Source organism: Rhinopithecus roxellana, chromosome 19, assembly GCF_007565055.1.
Source record: "Rhinopithecus roxellana isolate Shanxi Qingling chromosome 19, ASM756505v1, whole genome shotgun sequence".
Lineage (NCBI taxonomy): Eukaryota > Metazoa > Chordata > Mammalia > Primates > Cercopithecidae > Rhinopithecus > Rhinopithecus roxellana.
In genome coordinates this window covers 23,498,813-23,517,925 of record NC_044567.1, presented here as the reverse complement: position 1 = coordinate 23,517,925, position 19,113 = coordinate 23,498,813, and the positions used below count along the sequence as shown (strand labels likewise).

The 19,113-nt window shown below is 61.6% G+C and overlaps 2 protein-coding genes across 2 annotated transcripts; both read right to left on the bottom strand.

The window, feature by feature from the left end:
- Positions 1–3,562: 3,562 nt before the first annotated feature.
- On the bottom strand, positions 3,563–4,716 carry LOC104662941 (putative uncharacterized protein C17orf82). The gene is given in 2 exon segments (XM_010364077.2): positions 3,563–4,356; positions 4,359–4,716. Coding segments are annotated over 2 exon segments (942 nt in total). The 3' UTR covers positions 3,563–3,772.
- A 2,492-nt stretch (positions 4,717–7,208) lies between these two features.
- On the bottom strand, positions 7,209–16,743 carry TBX2 (T-box transcription factor 2). The gene is made up of 7 exons (XM_010364092.2): positions 16,030–16,743; positions 14,636–14,903; positions 13,383–13,529; positions 12,114–12,190; positions 11,843–12,006; positions 10,793–11,427; positions 7,209–8,589 (listed from the first exon to the last, which is right to left on the bottom strand). The coding sequence occupies exons 1-7, from the start codon at positions 16,422–16,424 to the stop codon at positions 8,137–8,139; spliced, it is 2,139 nt and encodes a 712-aa protein (XP_010362394.2). The 5' UTR covers positions 16,425–16,743; the 3' UTR covers positions 7,209–8,136.
- Between the last annotated feature and the right edge of the window lie 2,370 nt (positions 16,744–19,113).

The window sequence follows — 19,113 nt, the reverse complement described above, 5'->3', positions numbered from 1 at the left end:
GCCATCCTCAACCGCCCTTAGGGTCCCCCAAAGGAACGGGAACCATCACTCACTGGTCCAGGCTCCTGGCCGGCCCCACTGTGAACCACCGTGAGCAGGTGCTGGTATCCCCACTCTGCAGCAGTGATGGAGGAGGGGTAAAGTAACTTGCCCAAGTCCACACATTGGTTGACTACCAACAGGAAACAGGGTGTGCGTGGGCACCCAACTCAGGAGGGAGAAGGCAGAGGAGCAGCTCCCTGAAGAAGGAGCCAGTGTGCTGAGTGTTTCGGAGGAAGGCAGGAAGAGCACTCCAAGCCCAGGAAAAAGCATGTGCACATGCGGAGGAGGCCGAGGAAAGGCCAGCAAGATTAGCCTAGAGGTGGGTAGTGGGGGTGGAGTCCTGGGGAAGAGGGCGAGTAGGCAGGACTCACACAGGCCCCACTGCCAGGTTGAGAAGGCTGGGCTTGACCCCAAGAGCAAGGGAAAGCTTTGGGAGGCTTTAACCAGGGCAGTGACTTCATCTCAGCTGCATGTCAGGAAGGCCTTCTGCTCCACAGGAAAGACTGGGGGGCAAACATGCTAGGAGCTTCCCCAAGGGACTCAGATGGAGAGGTCTGCCATGGCCATGGGGGACAAGGTTGTTGCTCCAGAGGCCAGAAGTTTCCAGACCCTTAGGGAGCAGAGAATCCCTGGCACAGCTGGAGAGCAGGGTTTGAGGGCTTGGGAGTGTCTGTGGATGGTCTGGAACTTTCTCCTGCAGAGGCAAGTCCTCAGGCAAGACACACACACTCTCTGGGCCTTAGTTCCCCAGCAGACACAGGAGGCCCCGTTGGGGAGACCTGAAGCCCTCCAGAGCTCTCTGCAGGGCACTAAAGTGTACTTGGAGGAAGGGCCTCTGGCCCAGGACCTGGGGGTGGGGGCCATCCTGGAGGGACCAGGTGCACTTCATTGACTCATCCAGCAAGGGCTTTCTGCACTCCTGCCATGTGTTACACATATACACATGCACCTACCACACAGACACACACACACGAACACACAGAGACATGCCCATGTGAAGATGCGTGGTGGGGTAGTTTCCTTGGAGAAACCAGGCCAGTTGCCATCTCCCCAACCTCTCTAAGGCTCTGCCGCTCCTCTCTGCCCCCAGTTTGCTGGGGCTAAGCCTTTTCCCACCCCATCCCTATACACCGCTCTGTCTTCTCTTGGGAGGGGATATATTCCTTGGATGTCTCTATCTTTTGCCAGATCATTGGCTCCCTCAATGGGGGTGCTGGTGTCTGTTTCACTCATTGCTGGGTCTCCTGGCCCAGTAGGGGTACGTCTGTGGGGATGGCAAGGTGACCTACTGGGTGACTTGCTCAGAACTGAGGGGTCTTCCAGAATTCAGGACACCAGTACTCAAACCCGAACTGTCATGGGCAACAGGGACAGTTATGGGCAAGCAAAGCATGGAAGTGTGTGGACAGACCCCCGAGAAGGAAATAAATAAGACCCAAAGTGGGAGCAGGATGAAGGAACTGACTAGCCAGTCCAGGGCTAAATGAAAACCAGTCCCAGGACAGTCCGCCACAGGGCTGAGCCAAATGCCAGGGGGGGACTCTGCGGCCCAGGGGTGGTGGAGCAGGAACGCCAGGCTCCAGGAAAGGACACAGGCCTGGGGTCGGCCACAGTCTGGTGTGGGCCTGTGACCTGCTTCTTAGATGCTCTATAACCTTGGGCCATTTTCTCCTCTGTAAAATGGAGATAATGATACCAACCACCCAGTGCTGAGAATTAAATCAAATGTCTGCGTGTATGTTAAGCACACAGTGGCTATTCCATAGCTTCTCCTGTTGGGCTGAGGAGCAGGCACCATGGGGCCGGAGGCCATCCTGCTTGTTCTCTTTGGGAGAGAAATAAATAATATTGAGAGCAAACATGAGCCACGCCCTAAGCTAAGCACAGGACACACCCCCCTCCCCGGGGTAATCCTCTCAATGCCTCTGTTAGTGTTTTACGCTGAAAAGCCCCTGCCCTGACCAGGGGTCCCTGCAGGCCCAGCTGGGCTGACTGAAGCCATGAGGCCACCCTCCCCCCGGCCTGCTGGACTTGGGCTCTGAGCCAGGCTGCTTCTCCCACGGACACACCTCCTGGCCAGGACATCCGGGCAATCCTCCCCTGCCCTGTTTGCCCTTTTCCTGCTGCAAGCCTGACTCTCACCCATCATCACTTCATCAGTTTCCAAGGGCCGGGCCCAAGGGATTGCGAAAGAGCTTTGTCCTTTATTTACTGGATGGCCTCAGGCACCTCACTTCATTTCTCTGAACCCCAATGTCGTGTCTGTGAAATGGGGACTCACAGTCTCCACCCCGCCAATGAGGGTTGGGGAGAGGCCACATGTGAAAGTGCGTTGACTGTCATGAAGGCTTCCTCACAAGAAAGAAATTAGCCTGAGGGACCCGCTTAAACATGGGTGCCTGAATGGCCTTCACTGGTATCCCTTTCTCTCTTTGGGGTCTCTCTTTGGGGAGAAGTTACACACAGTCAACAAATTGTGGTGCTGGGCAATAAAGTCAGCCCCCAACCCCCGCCCGCAACCCACTAGTCTGCGTCTCTCCAAAAGCAGCTTGCTTGAGGTAGAAGGCCAAGCTGTGAGTGACAACCACACCCCACAGGGAATAGAGGCAACTGGAACCTAGAATGCAATTTCCTAATTGAGAATTCATCCAGGCCACCAACCCAGTCACCCACCCCAAGAATCTTGGCCAAGGTCCTCAAGGTCTGTGACTCTGCCTATCCCTCTGGCTCAGGTTCCTTAAGCATTAAATGGGAACATGGCTCTTGTCTAAAGCAGTTGAGGCTGGGGGTGGAACGGGGGTCACTGGAAACTGGACCCAGGTCAAGTGGCCATTTGCAGATCAACTTGATTTTAGTCCAAACTACTTATTTTGCAGATGAGGATTCTGCAGCCCAGAGAATAAAGTCACATTTTTGGAGGGCACTCACAGCTCTAGAGGCAGAGTTCGACCTTGTACCTATCCAGTTTTCCTACCAAGGCAGCTGCTTCAGCCATAGATGAGCGTGTAGATAATTATTAAATCACCAAAGATTTGGTCCTATTCTCTGCTACACTGTACTTTGAAAGAGAAAAGAGCTGAGAGCCTAGTGCAGGGACGACATCTGGCCTGGGTCCCATCACCCAGCCGGTGACTGTATCGCAGCGGAAATGACCCTCGACTGGTGTTAACCGGGCTGCTTTCTAGCCGTGTGCCCTTAGGAAACCTGTGTAGGGTTAATCTCTGAGGGTGCCAGAGCTCATCTGGGGACATAAAGGGTCAGATGGAAACAGGCTTCTAAGCTCCACCCCCTCCAACTCTGGCATTCCCCAGCCAACGGGTCTTACATCCCCTGCCCCCTATTCAGACCTGACCCAGAGCCTTAGTGGCTTTTAATCCAAGGGCGAGATTCTCAGGCTGACCCCTGGGCCCTCCCCAGTCCCCACCACCTCCCCAGTCCCCAGCACCTCCCGCTGGAATAACGCAGCCCAAAGCCTCCCCTACGGAGGCAGGAACTTAGGTGAGCAGCTCCACAGGGCACATCCTGCCCTCAACCCTGAAGACCCCACCCTGAAGAAACGGGTGAGGGTGGTGAGAAGGGCGGGTTGGAACCGAGGGGTCCCTCTCCGCGAGAGGAGCGCCGGATCCCCGCCAATCCTTCCCCTATCCCGCCCCCAAGTCCTCACCGTGGAGTGGGCCCCGGGCTCCCAGGGCCGTGCGCCCCGCCCCCTGCGGATCTCAGCCACAGCCCCCTACGGAGGAGCCTGCGAGGCCGGAGGCCGGCAGCTCCCTCCCCGCAGACAGAACGCGAGGGCCCAGCCCCGCCGGCGCGCAGAAGAGGACACGCCGGGATCTGCAGCAGCCTGGAAGGTCGCCGAGCTGGCGATGCCCAGCGGTCCCAGCAGCAGGGAAGGCCCCACCCCGAGCCTCAAGCCCTCCGCTCGGGGTGTCCGCAGCCCCGGAGTCCCTCGGTCCCTCGGCGGCCTGTGCCGGGCTCCGGACCCGGCTCTGCGTGCGTAGGTGGCAGCTCCTCCGTGCCCCGCTTGCCCGGGTCCCCAGTCTACCTCCCGCTCTCGCCCGAGGCGGGCTGTGAGGCCGCGGCCGGGGCCCTGGCCTGCAGCGCCATCTCGTGGACCTGTGGGGAGTTGCCGAGGCCCGAGGCCTGGGCGGGCTCTGGGTTCGCTCCCACTTGTGCTCCGGGCGGGTAGCTGCGGGAGCTGCCAAGAGGACTCGCCGGGAAACAAGGCGCGGCCGTCAGCTCTGGAAATCGATGCTTCCGGAGTGGGTTCGGGATCCCCGGCCCCATCCAATAGGAGGAAGAGATATGCGCCTCCGGGAGCCAAAAAGAAAGTCCAAGGGCAAAACCGCCCCGAGCGTGCTCGGACACGTTCAGCGCCCCGCGACCAGCCTCCACCCCGAAGGCGCTCCGGGGAGGATGCCCAGGGGACCCGGAGCTCGGGCTCCCTCCCAAGAGCACGGGGGCTCCCTCCGCTGCCGCCCAGTCCTGCGAGTATGGAGCGCTCGGCCTCCTGCGGGCTCCCGCCTGACCGCCGGTGCTCCGCACCTCGGGGCCAAGGACAGCGAAGGAGGGGGAGGAAGCGGGACTGGATTTTGGGTCCTTCCCAGAGCGGAGGAAGGCAGGCTTGGGGTGTAAATCCAGGGCTCGTGGAGGCTGTCCCTCAAGAGGCCGTCCCATAACCGGGAAATAGGGGGTCGGGGCCTCGAGCTGGGGCGCTTGCGCTTGGGAGTCCCGGGGAGAGCGAGGCTGAGCGCGCCCCTCCCGCCCCAGGAGCATCCTGCGCGGGAGTTCGCGGTCAGCTGGGGAGGAAGGCCCGGGAGCTGCGCCCTTCGGAAGGGCAGGGCCAGGCCACACCGGTAGCTCGGGTTCTCCACAGCAGCGGCAGGGGAGTTGGGGAGGAAGGGCTTGAGGGCTCGGATTCCGATTAGCCCGAGAGGAAATGAGGTCCGCGGGGCCTTGGGATCCGTGCGGCTTCGCCGCTAGGGGTCTCTCGGAGCCCCAGCACTCACACCCTCTGTCTTCGAGTTCCTCCGGGAATCGAACGCGCCACCCCATACCGACACGCACAATTCCCTCTTAGATCTCACACGCCCTACACCCGGGGTCCCGCGGCGACAGGCTACACCGCCAGCAGGTATCGCCATCGCCCCAGCACAGGCCCTCCTGCCACGCGCGTGCCGGTGGCTCTGCCGTCCAAGGACCCCCTAGCCAGGCCCGGAAGGGTTAAGGAGGCCTTGTGGCACCGGAGCCGCGGGTACGCGGGGCGCCTGGGCTAATTGGCGACCCTGGGGACAATGAGGGCTGGGAGGCCAGGGAGGAGGGTGGCTTAATTGGGCATGGGAGTGGCCTAGCCTTTGTCTAGGACAAGGCCCAGCCCCCGGCCGCGGGTTCCCGCAGTCGAACTCTGGCTACCAGCTGGGGCCCCGCGGAGCGCCGGGTGGGCGACTCGGAGGGGACCTGTGAGGCGGGAGGTGGCGGCTGGAGTGGAGTGGGGGATCTCGAGGCCCTGGAGTCCCACCCCACTCGGGTTGCTGCAGCAACGACGCTGCCCAAAAACGGCCGCGACAGCAACCCCGCCCGGCCTTCGCAGCCACCAGCCTCCCCAGCGCCGGTGCCTGCCCCGCGCCCCTCCCGCGACCCTAGGTCGGTGCTGCCCCCTGGTGTCCGCAGCCCTGTACGCAGGCCGCCGCGGGCCCGCAGCCGACTCTTGTCTCCCTCCTAGTGTCCTGCTGAAAGTGAGAAGCCGCGGGAGGCAAACGCGCCTCTGCTCTAGGAGTATGAGAGGCGTTTCAGCCCAAAGCGACCTCCAGCAAACGCGCTGCCCACGAGCTTCTATTTAGGCTGGAAAACGGGCTTCTCTGTCCCCATCGGGTTCCCGCAGGTCTGAGGTCTCAGCCGGAACCCACCCTCTGGGGTTTGGACACGTTCTACTGCAACCTCCCACTCGTGCATTGACTGAGTTCCCTCCCCGCTCCAGCCGCATTCGGCGTGGCCTGGGGGCAGCCCCCTCCTGAAGAGGTGGGACTGGTTCTCTCTCTCGTTCCTTGCAAATGTATCGGCCCACGAAGGCGTCTAGGCGTCTGGGGGCCCAATTGTTCATTCCATCTTCATCATCGCCCTCCCGCCATCTCAACGTCCGTGGTGTTTTGGAAGCCAGCACACTCCCCAAGCCCCCACCCTGTGCAGTGTCCAAGGTGGGCAGCCCGTTGGGGCAGGGCATTCGGGGTCCCCAAGGCTTAAAGAGAACTGGGAAGGGGTGCTCGGTGACCGACCAGACCCAGGGCTGAAGGGGTGCCCGCCCAGTTCCCACCCCTTCCCCACCCCCACTGCTAGGAGTCGGGGCTGGAGACACCTGCTAGCTGGGCGAGGAGGATGCGGCTCTGGGGAGCTCACTGGCGCGGGGCGGGAGGCAGATGTCCTTGTAGGAGTGGGTCTCGGGGAAGGACCAGCCTAATGGAGACTGACACAGCGGGACCCCGGAGAGACCCCAGCCAAGCCCGTTATTATACAGGGGAAAGTGAGGCAGGAATGGGAATAGCCCACTGACCCCACTCCCCACTTTCCCAAGAGGGATTTAGATAGATGAGTTAAAGTAAGAACTTTAGTCCAGATTTTGCCACTCTAGCCAACAGCCCTGACGCGGAGGAAATGTTTGTCCTTGAGGTTCAGGAGGCAGAGAGAGGGGAAAGAATTCTAGGCTCAGCGATATTTGGCGGGGCGGTAGGGGTGGGACACAGCCAAACCCCTCCTCGGAAGGGAGAGGGCGGACAAGGAGCACCCATCCTCCCAGCCCATCCACCCAGAAGCATTGAAAGGAGATGCGTTTCCAGTGTGGTTTCCCGGAGAGGGAGTCGGAAGCCAGGAGTCCAGGCCGCTCGGCTGCTCACCTCTCGGCCCGGGTGGGTGCCCAGGCCAGTGGCGCGGAGCGGCGGGAGCGGCCGGCAGGGGGAGCCCGGCCCGGGCCTGGGACGCAGCTCGCGTCCCGCGCCGGCGCCGCCCGGCCTCGCGGCTCAGCCAGCGCCCCAGACGCCCTGCCGCTCTGCCGCCCCCGGGGTGCAGCTGTCGCCGGGCGAGGGGCGCGCAGCCTTTTGTCCCCGCCTTTCGTCCCTCCTTTCGCGCGTACAGCGCCCCAGCCCCGCGCGGCCCACAGAGCGCACAGCGCCGTTCACTTCGCTTTGTAGCGTTTTATTGTTTTCTCGCGTTTTTGTCGTTTCGTTCTCGCTCCGGAGCGAAAAGTGAAAACCTGAGGTGGAGCCCGCGGGCAGGGCGAGTCAAACCCGGGCGGAGGGGCCGAGGGGCCGGCGGGGTGGTGGCTCCTCTGGGGCTCGGGGCCTTCTCCCGCAGCCGAGGCCCCCTAAGCCCTGTACAATCTAGATGCTCATGTAAAATGAAAAAAACTTTAAATGTATGAGTTAATCTCTAAATATATGTACACAGCAATGTACACCTTTGAATAAATTAATACCAATTTGCATATTCTGGGAACCTTAAAGCTTATTTACACAAATTACCATTTATTTCATAAATATCTTTTTTTTCCCCCGGGGACTCAAGGCAGAAGTGCCACTCCCTCCGCTGACCCAGGGCTAGGAGGGGTGCCTGTCTCTTAGGGAAGAGGTGGGGGGACTAACAAGTTCCCTCCCAGCTCAGGTCTACACTGACTTCAGTCGTAACTGGCTCCAGCATCCCTCAACCCAGTTTTCTCACGCGGTCCAGGCCCAAGGCCCAGGGCTCTGGGACCCCCTCCGATGCTCCCACCCCTGGCCCCTGCACCTTCTGGCTTCTGCCGGGACCGCTGGGCTTCTCCCACCGCGCTGGAAGGCCAGAGTCACCCTCGGATGCCACCTTGACACTGGAGCGGATCTGGACCTAGCCCAGCAGCTCCCAAGTGACTATGTTTCCGGCAGCCTGATTCCTTGTTGAGGCCCAGGGAAGTGTCCCAGGCCCCGACTTGCCAGACAAGGCTCTATTCCGGCTGCTGCAGCCCACTTTTCTCCTTTATTTAAATAAATACCCATTCTGTGCTGTACACGTCCCAAGCAGCAGGGGCAGGCAGCCCGGGTGGCCTGCGTGGCAGGGGAGCAGCTGGGCAGCCCCTCACTTGGGCGACTCCCGGCCTGGGGAGAGGGCTCGCTGGCTCTCCAGCCCACTCACCAGTCTCTGGATGCTCTGCAGTTCATTGGCCGCCTCCTTGGCCGAGCCACTGGGCGACAGGGCACCGCGGGACGGGGCCCCTACTTTGCGGAGAGCCAGCTCGGGCAGGGGGCTGGGCTCCCGGCTGTTTCCGCCAGCAGCCTTGGAGCCCTCGGAGGCTAGCCCGGTGGTGAGGAGGCTAGTGCTAGGCGGGATGGTGACCGGGATCTGATAGGGGCTGAAACGCAGTCGGGGCCGGGCACTGCCCAGGAAGGGGCTCCGAGATAGGGAGCCGGCAGCTGCGGCGGCGGCAGCTGCAGCACTGGTGGCGGGCAAAGCAGAAGCGGCTGCGGCTGCTGCTGCCATGTAGGTATAAGGGTAGGGGAAGAGGCCTCCGAAAGTGGGCATTGGGATTCCCTGGAAGAAATAGAACAAGACAAGGGTTAGACATTTTGCCTGACGTGTTTCTGAAGGTGGGCTGGGTGCTGGGGTGGTGCTATCCCCTGGACACCTTGCCCTGCTGTTTTAAGGATGTAGAACAACAAGGCACATAATTATAACCACAGGCAGCACAGGTGAGCATGAGCCAGTGTGCCTGTGGCCAAACCCACTTAGAAGGGCGAGATCGCTTCAGGCTACCATGCAAAGGCCTGCCATCAAGTTCTGTGCTGGGCATTACAGCAGGGGTAATGGAAAGGACATTCCAGGTGACTGCACTAGCATGGGTGAAGGCCTTGAGGGAGAAAACGGGGCAGGCATAGGGCCCGGTGGCAAACGGGCAGCTTTGGGTGTCTTGGAGGTTCTGCTCATTGAGAACAGTATCCTCACCACCCTCCTATATGCAGGTCTGGAGGGCTGAGGGCACACACCCTGGGGAAGGCACTTTGCAAAGTCCCCTTCTGCCTGCTCACCTGCTCAGGGTTCTCCTGCCTGGGCCAGGAGGAGGGCACAGGTGCCAAGCAGTTCATAAACTGGCCTGAAAGTTCTACAGGGAACGCCTGGCAGCACCTCACTGGCAGCTGAGGAAGGAATGCAGTCTTTGCCTGTGAAGGGCACAGGAGCCAGGAACTCCTGGACAAGCACCTTCCTGAGTTCATGAGGTCTGGCTGGTGCACGGCCTGACCTTTGAGATAATGGCTTACTCCCCAGAGCCAGTGGGTATGGGGAGGAGGGCAGGGGGCTGATGACTGCGCTGGGCTCCCAGGGAGCCTCAGGCCTGGCTCAAATAGGGAGAAGAAAAGGGGCAGCTTCATCAGGCCTGAGAAAACAACCTCCTGGGCATTTCAAACCTGGCATCTCAGGTTGGGAGAAAGGAGGGAGGCTTCACGTGTCTTGGGATTTGGCTCTACTTGATGTCTAGAATGGGCTGCACTGGCCTGGGAATGTAACCACCAGCAGCCCTAAAAACGGATGCCTCCCAGGTGTTGGTATTCTCACCCAGGTCATGCACCTGTTGGCCAGGCTGTGTCTAGAAGCCCTGACTTCCTCACGACCTCTGTGATGCTGGTGGCCAGTACCAGTTTGTCTGGGGAGGAGGCATTCACATACACAAATAATCAGGGGTGCAGATTAAACCTCTGGCCCCTGAACTCCTTTCTCCAGAGGCTCCCCCTCCAGCCCAGAGCCCCAGATGAGTGATGGTGATACCTCAAACACTCCACACACCCTAACACTGAGCTATGTGTAAAACTCATTTCAGAATCGCCTGCCCCACCCCCACCCCCACCCAACTTTTAAAATATTTGCTTCTGAACCAAAGGAGCTTTCTCAGACCTGAATTGCTATTTTCCTTCCCTTGAGATAAGATCTCAGGGGTTCAATTTGCCAGAAACCTCAGAGGGAAGAAAATGAATGAAGAGATTCCAAATCTTTCCACAGGGAATATTCCACCCAAGCAACCAAAGAGGCCACTGTCCCCATCGGATCTCCTTACTGTGCCCCCAGCCACACTTTCATCAACACTCCCCTGGGAGCTGGGAATTTCAATGGGGCCGGAGGAGCTGAGTTCTCATCTCTGACATGTGGCTAGGGGTGCTGGGAACTCAAGGTAGGGGAAAGACCAGCCTTGTCCTTCACCAGGACAGAGGACTTCATTGAGGGTCTAGGAGGGGCCAGAGACCTCTGGGAGGGCTTAGCGGTCAACTGTTCAGAAAATAATGCAAATGTTCCTCCTCCCTTTGTCTGGCCACCCTAGCCTTTCAGGATGGACAGGGAGCCAAGGGTCTTTGTTCCCAAGAAAAATGTCCTGAGGCCAGGAGAGAAGACTTCACAAAAGCCAGGGACGGCCCTGGTCTGTGAGGGTCAGAAGAGTCTGGATGGGCACCGCACTCCTCGCTGGGGCTATAGGGAAGGAAGCAGACCCAGAGAGGGTCAGGGACTTGCCAAAGGTCACACGGGAGTCAGAAGCGGCGCCCTGGCCAGCACCTGGACCTACAACACAGTCCTCGTCTCTCAGAACCCAGGTGTCCTAAAGGGCGTCCCGGGGCCTCCCCTGGATGAAGTTCTTGCCTGCCAGAGGCTCTCAGGGACCCTGGCACCCCTCGGGCCCTCCGCTGGCCTCCGCCTCCAGCTCCCTGGGCCTTCTCCCTCGCTGGCGCTGCCGTGGGGTCACCGGCCTTACCTGAGATGCCAGCATGTGCTGGGAGAGGTGGAACGGGAAGGGCGCGGCGGTGCTTGCTGCGCTGGCCGCGGGACCCAGCCCGCCTGCGTCCAGCCCCGTGGCGGTCCCAGGCCCGCCGCCTCCGCCGTTGCCGCCGCCTGCCACCGAGGCCAGCAGGTGACCCATGCCCATGGCGGAGAAGGCGCCAGGGCCCATGGTGAACTGTCCAGGGTGCAGGAAGAGCGGCTGGCCGGCTCCCAGTGGCCCAAAGAACTGCTGCCCGTGCAAGTGGCTGGAAAAGGCCAGGCCGGGCAGGTGTCCGGCGCCCAGGGGGGACGCACTGTCTGTCTGCACCACCAGTGGCGCCAGGCCCGGCTCCTTGCCCTCAGCCGCCTCCTTGCGCCCCTCGTCCTTCCTCCGAGCTTCGGCGCGCTCCTTCTCCAGGCTCCGTAGGCCGAACGGACCGTCCCCCCCGCTCTCGGCCGATTCCTTGCCCCTCTCGGGACTGCGCCGCTCCCGGGCGCGCTCCGGTTCGGTCAAGCGAGTGGGGCTGGCACTGTCTGGAGCCGGGCTGCGGCCTAGCGGCGCCCCCGCACGCTCCTCGCTCAACCGCTCAGGCTCCGGGTCGCTGTCAGCGGCGCACGACTTCTCCTCAGCTGCGGGGAGAGGGCGCGCGGGTTACAGGGGCCCAGGCGGAGGCTGACGAGCAGGATCAGGGACATTCGGAAAGGGCTGCTCTCGGGGAGGCCGAGTCGGAGGAGCTGCTGCAGTCGGGCAAGGGGCGGCTGCAGGTCACCTAATCCAAGACCCCAGATTTACAGTGGAAGGAACCAAGCCCTGGAGAGGACCCTAGAGCCATAGAATTACACGGCGCCCAAGGGGGCAGGCTCGGAGTCCGGCCGGATCTTCTGGCTACCGGCAACCGCCCTCGTAGGGGAGTCCCGAGACGGAAACCCCATCCCAGACACTCGCTGACGCTTCCTTCCTGGCCTTTCAGATTAGCGGGTGGCTCAGCAAAAGGTCAGCCCAGCGACCTGAGGACCACCCCCCCTGCTCCGGTCCGACCCTCACCTCGGGCCCGGTGCAGGCGCAGGGGACTGGGCGCTGCGCCCGGAGAGGTGGGTGGTTCCCGCGCTGGGGGAGGGTCGCATGACGAGGCGTCCGACTCCGCGCCATCGCGCTCGGGTTTGCAGTGCTCCTCGTACAAGCGCAGAGACGGCAGCGTCAGCTGCTTCCTGGGGATGAGCGGAGGGAGCAGGTCAGCGAGGAGCCCATCCCTCCATCCCTCCTGCTCGCTGCTCCTGCAGGCACCCGCCACAGGGCTGCTGTCCTCGCCCCTCACCTTTTCTCCCGCCGGCCGTTCCCGGTGTCCCGGAAGCCCTTGGCAAACGGGTTGTTGTCGATCTTCAGCTGCGTGATCTGCGGGGACCGAGGGGGCGGCGCTAAGTCAGGCAGTGGCTCTTCCAGCCTGGTCGGGGGCACCCCGAGGTCAGCGACTGCTGGCCGCAGAGGGAAGACCCGGGGAGCGTCCACTTGGTACCCACCCGCCTGGGATGGGACGCCCCGAGCTGAGGCCGGTGGGAGGGCCTCGCGGAAAGCGACGGGGTCTGTCCTCCAAAAACTTCATTCGAGGAATTATCCCTAGACAGGCCCACACAGGTCTAAAGCTGTGCCGCGGTGTCGGAACCGGCCCAAGCAGGCACACCCGCCCGCGGGCTTGCGCAAGTTAAACGACTCCGCACCCGAGCAGGCGCGCACAGAGACTGCAGCTCACACGCAAGGCTGCAGGTACACACAAAGCCAAATCACACTCACGGGCCCGCGCACACGCAAGTATGCACAGACAGAACAAGCGCCCACAGAACCAAACGAATTCACACGCCTCCACAGGTATCCAACACGCCCCAAACGGAGCACGCACAGCCCGGCGTACACCTTGGTTCACAAAGCCACAACGACCAGCACGGACACTCATACCCTCTCTTTCACTCGACAGTGGCGCACAAAGGCACAGGCCTAGAGGGGTGATGTTCTGCCCCACTAGAACAAGGGTGGAGAAGCCGCAAGCAGAAAATTGGAAGGAAATTCTCTAAGCGCCTCCCAAGGGGTCTGGGGCCTGGACTGAGCTAGAGCAGTAGCCAGGGGTGCTTTGGGGGGGCTATGTAACCTGTCCCACTCTCTGGCTCCCCCGAGAGAGTGAAAACTGGGCCCTGGGTTCCGAGCATCGGTAGAGCTTGGGCAGATTGCTTTGGGCGCCCTCTCTTCATTTACATTCTCATTCTTGAGCCAAGAAATAAACGAATAGAATGTAAAAATGTCAGCGCGGGCCCGGAGTCTCAGCTAATTGCTAAGTAAACATCTCCACCCGAACTAGGGCCCAGCTGTTCGCTCGCCCCAGGGGAGCCTGTGTGTGCGCGCGGTGGGCTTGAGAGGGCGCCTTGAGGACTTCCGTGGGTGCTGTGTGTATGGATGCGGGGCTCGGTGCTCAGGGGCGGGCCGCAAGCGCGCGGATCCCGTGCAGGGGGCTTCGGGGGCGATGAACAGACGGTTGGGCCTGCATGTGTTGAGGGGCGTCAGTGCAAGGGCTGAGCCCACCGCCCGCCGCGCGCACCTTGTCATTCTGGTAGGCAGTGACTGCGATGAAGTCGGTCTCCGGGAACACGTAGGTACGGAAGGTGCTGTACGGCAGCTTCAGAATGTCGTTGGCTCGCACTATGTGGAAGCGCGGCTGGTACTTGTGCATGGAGTTCAGGATGGTCTGCGGGGAGGGAAGGGGTCAGCCGGCAGTCGTCGGCCCGGGCCCGAGCTTTTCCATTCCTTGGGTACCTGACCTCTCCCTCTCCATTTCTCTTTCTCTCTCTCTCTCTCTCTCTCTTTCTCTCTCTCTCTCGGTTCTTCCCCTTCCCCCTTTTCTCCTGTCTGCTCTTTTCTCACCCTTGTTTCTTTTTCTTCTACTTTTCCTCTCACTTTTCTTTTTTACAGCTTCTCTTTCTCTTGCCATTAAAAATTTTTCCCGGTGGGAAACAGAAATGAGACATAGCAAAAACAAAACAAATCTACAATAAACAAAAACCAAAACCGACCAAACAACAATCCCCCCCGCAAAAAATAAAAAATAAAAAAATAAAAAGAACCAAAACCCTACAATTCCACTCTTAATACTCTTTTGCTTTCTGGCACTGCTAAGCCCCTAACCCCACAGAGATGAGAGTCCAACCTTCCGGCGCTCACCAATTGCCCTGCCTCAAGCATGGGCAGTTCCTTTTGCCCTATGAAACACCCCCCCCACCCCCGTTCGCTGGGGCCTTGCTCAGGCATAAATGGAGAGAACCCCCAAACCCTCTCCTCCTAGTTGGGCATCTGCCTGTGGGAGGAGGGAAAGGTCTTAGGGAGGCTGGGGGGTGGGTAGGGAGGGTAGTTTAACTTTTAAATCCCCTAGTCTTGGGGGAGGGCCAGGGACGCGGGTCTTGGCGGAAGGGTGATGGACAAGTTGAGGTCTTGGGCAGTTCTTCCAAGAAGGGCACCTACAGGCCAAGAGCAGGGTGACCTCCCTGGCCCAGCACTGCAGACCCAGTCCTGGCAGCACCTGCCTCCCTCTTGACCTTAGGAGGGGCCCTCCGTGGCCTGACAAACTGAGATTGTGAGCTGCCAGCCACCGACCCCACAATTTCCCAGGCTTGCAGAGGAGAGCCCTGGGGCCCAGGCCAAGCCCATGTAGGCCACAGGGCAGTAAGCTGGGCAGGGGCACTCTGGGGGTTTGCCCAGCGCTTCCCCCTGGGAGATCCTGCCGCCCTGCTCTCCTGCTCAACTGCAGTGCTGGGTCAACAATCTCCGGCCCCGTCCCCACCCTGCCCCTACACTCACGAAGCCGTGCTTGTCAGAGATGTTGTTGGTCAGCTTCAGCTTGTGGAAGGCCACAGGCTTGGCCATCCACTGCTCCCCCGTGGCTGGGCTGTCTGGGTGGATGTACATGCGTTTGGGCATCTCAGGGTCGGCCTTGCCTGCCACCATCCAGCGCGAGTTGTGGAACTTATAGCGGCAATCGTCAGCGGCCACAATGTCCATCAGCAGGATGTACTTGGCCTTCTTGTCCAGGCCACTGACTCGTACCTTGAAGGGGGGGAACATCCGCCTGGGAGGGAGGGAAGGGAGGAGATCCCATTGGAACCAGCTGTTCTAGGTCCGTGGTTCCCTCTCCTCCTTTATTTATTCCTCCTCGCTGCGCACACCGCTGCCGCCTGGCTGTTTCCCCTTTGGTCGGCTGCTCTGCCCTCTCATCACTGCCCGGAAGACCCCACCTGTGGCTGTTGCTCCCAGGAGATCCCATTTCTGCCTGTCAGACCCTCTCTTAAACGGCCTCCCTTAGGCCTTGTGCTCAGATCTGGGGACCCTCTTTCTCCCTGATGTGAGACGAAAGTCGACGCCCAGGAGAGAAGTCTAGGCCCTCTAGAAATATTCTCCCTTCTCCTGAATCTCCCCGAAATTCGTTCAGGGGAAATACCCACTTGGGACGGAAGCTCCCAGAAATAAACTTGGAGGATGTTTGTATTGGGAACTGGGTTACAGAGCCTGATCAGACATCCTAGCCGTGCCGTTCGGGGGAAGAGGGTGAACCCGAGGCCTGGATTCTCGGTGGCTGAGTCGAAGGGTGGAGGGGCTAGGGCTGTGGCTTTCTTCTGGCTTTAAGGCCTGCGGCGGCGTATGCGTCCAGGGCTCGGATCTCCGCGGTGGAGAAAGGGCTCCGATCTCCGCGGTGGAGAAAGGGCTCCCAGCCCGGTGAGGCGGAGGGCTCAGCTGACCCGGGACTCACTGCCGGGAACCGAGCGACCGGTCTGGGGCTAGCGGGGCGCAGGTCCCACTGGGGGCTTCGGGATCGGAACAGAGTCTGGGAGAGGTTGAATTTCCCCCGAGCTCGGAGACTGACCCGACACAGAAGAGCGACAGCGCGGGGCGGAGGAGACCGCCAGGGCCAAGCCGCGGGGCCTCCTCCGCGCTGGGACTCAGAACTGTTGCGGCTATTCTTCAGCAGTATGTTTTCGTTTTATTTCATTCGGAGGATTTCAGTGTTTTCGTTTAAAAAACATCGCTCCGGTGCCAAACGAGAAAAGTCAACTTGGTTGTCCGTGGGAGCGAAGCGTGGCGCCAGGGCGAGCCTGGAGCCGGGAGCCAGCAGCCCCCGGCTCTGCTCTGATCCGTGAGGTCCCGTGCCCCAGCCCTCCCGCCCGCCCGCGCGCCCTCCAGCCGGCCGGCAGCCCTACCTCCCGGACTTGGTGATGACCATCTCCGTGCCTAGTTTGTGGAACTGGTCCCACAGCTCTTTGGCCTCCAGCGTCACCTTGGGGTCGTCCTCCACCTCGTCCTCGGGCTCCAGGCTCTTGAGCGAGCGCAGATGCGCGGCGGGCGGGTGCGGGCCCAGTGCAGAGACGTGCAGCCCCGCCTCGGCCGCTGCCGCCGCCGCCGCCGCCGCGGCCGCCGCTCCCGCCAGGCCGGGGTCGGGCAGCGGCTTGGCCAGCGCGCCGGGCGGCAGCGCGAGTGCCGGGAAGAAGGAGGGCTGCGCCGCCGCCAGAAAGGCGGACATGGGGAAGTCGGCGGGCCGTGGCGCGTGGAACGGGTGGTAAGCCATGGCGCTGGCCGCCAGCGCCGGCTCTCTCATCGGGACATCCGGCCCAGGCGCCCCGGGGCCGGGGCCGGGGGCGCGCGGCTCGGACCCCCGGCCCGGGCGGCGGCGCGCGCGGAGGACGGACGACCCGGGTGGCGGGCGCGGCAGCTGCTCCTCCGGGCTCCCCGTCCGGCGCACCGCAAGGGGCACGCGGCTCTGTGCGCGGGGGCGGCGGGGGCTCTGCGCGAGGCCGGGCTGGGCTGGGCTGGCCCGCTCCGGCGCCGGGAACCACGCGCGACTGGTTAGATCTTGTCGTGATCTCTGGAAAACTGTGACTATCTCACATGTCCTGCCCAGCTCGGATCCCCTGCGCTAACGAGCCAGGCCCCCCTTGATTGCTGATTTTACGCTTTTTGGACCAATTGTGGGTCTCCGGGGGCGGGGTTTTGACAGCTCAGGCCAAGCTCCGGCCGGGAGGGGGGGCCTGGGAGAAGGTGTCGGAAGCCTCAGCAGTAAGAAAACATGTCAACAGAATAAAATATTAACCAATGACGGGCCGCCGGGCCCTGAGACCCCTCCTCCTGCCCCGGCCCCCACCGCCCGCCCGCGCCCGCGGCTGCCTGCGCGGGGCTGGAGAGCGCGGAGGGCCGACCTGACCCGCCGAAAGGGCCTGAGGCGAGGGGCGCCCGGGTCCCGGGGCCTTGGGGAAGGACCCGCAGCCGCACGCCGGCCCCAAGTGCAAAGCATTGACACGGCCCCGTGAGGAGAGGGGGCGCCCTCCTTCTCCCGCGCCTGGAGGCCCGGCTGCTCTGGCCCGAGCCCCAGCCTGGCCTCCGACCCAGCTCCCGGTCGCGGCGCCGCCTGGGGGTCCCTGCACTCTGGAAAGAGACTGCAGGCGCTGGAAAGCGAGGCCGGTGGGCGGGCGAGTCGGGAGGCTCGGGCTGCCGAGGTCCGGGAGCGGATCCCAGGTGGCGGGAGCTGGTGAGTGGAGCCATGGCCGAGCCCTGCTGGGGCCGACGCGGGCGGGAGCTGGACGCGGCCTTGCGCTGGGGAAACGCGGGGACCCCCTACCCACGCCCGCCTTCACCGGAAGACTCGGAAGGAACCTGGAGTTCTCCGCAGACCCGGGCCCCGCCCTGAGCTTTCCGGCGGCCGGGAGGAGCGGGTCCTAGGGCTAGGAAGGTGAGCGCACCTTTCGCTGAGCACAGGGCAGCACTGCGCGGGCGAACCCCGGATTCTCCACCCGCGACCCAACGAATTTTCGCCCTATCCGGTACCGGAGACGAAAGTCTCCTTCATCCAGAATACCGGTATCTTCTCTTCGTTCTGCCAACCACTTTTTTAGAGTTTGTTCTTATCTCTCGGAAGTGCACGTCTCCTAAATTAAGGAGTGCTGAGTAACGCGTGCAGGAGTTGGGGTGTCGGCGAGCACCTGTAATTGAAGCCCCCTCTTCCGTGATCAGTCTTCGTCTTGTTTTCCGGCAGCCCCAGTATTTCCCCCCCATGAAGTGATGGTATGTGTATGTGTCTGTTTCGGGCCCCGTGTGGTGCCCTCTGTATGCAGCGAGAGCTGTAACTCAAGGTGTGCACTGGAAGAGTGAAGCGACCACGCACCTGCTTCCAGTCGGGCTCCGGCGCGAACACTCAGGCTGATTCCTGAAGGTCGTGTTCCGAAGGAAAAGACAGAGCATGCACTAGCCAAGGGTGACATTCCCACCCGTACAACCGCGTGGTGGGCGCGTACATCCCACATCCCACATTGCCCCATGCAGGCGCCCGCCCGCTGCGCACACCGGTCGCAGGGCACCTCGTTGTTGAACGTTGTTAAAGGTCGGATCTCTCCTGGCAGTGCGGATTCGGGACCGACGGAAGCAGTTTGGCCTCTGCAACCGTTTTCCATACTTTTCGGTACCGACCCCAGGGGCCTCACGACTCCTCATCACCGCACGTGAGCGCCGCCCCCACAGGGTTTTCTCCACGACCTCGTTCTTGGCTGGGTCCCTCCTCTCTTAGTATCTCCTCTCTGGCCAGAACGAATCTTTGACTCCGTGCTGCGCAGTCTACGCAGTCGGGGCAGGAACCATTGCAGTTTTCCATAGGCAAATACCTGCCGGCTCCACCTTAGGCGAGATGTGGCCCCTCGGGGAGGGACCAGTTGTGGGCACGTTTGCGCAGCTGGTGAGGTGACCAGATAATAACCAGGGCAGCTTTCCTTAACCGGGAACCCAGGTACCGGCCTACGAATCCGTGAATACATTTGCAAAGTCGTGTGTGTGTGTGTGTGTGTGTGTGTGTGTAGACACATACTTTTGTCCTTGTAAGAGTATGTGTACATCTAAATGTGTGCGCTTTAGACATTAGTACATTTCATTAGTCCATCCATAGCTGGTCCAGGGGTCCGAGGCCTGAAGAGTTTGAAACACTCAGGCCTGGGTTATTTGACCGAGAAACGTGGCGGCGACAGTGCAGCGCTGCATCTGGGGACGGCGACCCCACCTACAGTGGCACCGACCTTCCCTCTGGCTTTCCGGGACTCTCTCCGGGCCAGGATCCCACCGCTCGTCCCGCCCCGCGGTCCCGCAATCACTCTGAGGTCCTGCTGCAGCCGCTCTGAAGAGTCTGTAGCGACCCCCAGCCAAACTCTCCAGCTAGGAATGCCCGAGGCTCATCGAAAACTGGCGCTGGGGAGGCCTGGGCGGCCCTGGAGCGGAGCCGTGCGGCTCCCGCTGGGCCCCTCCCCCGC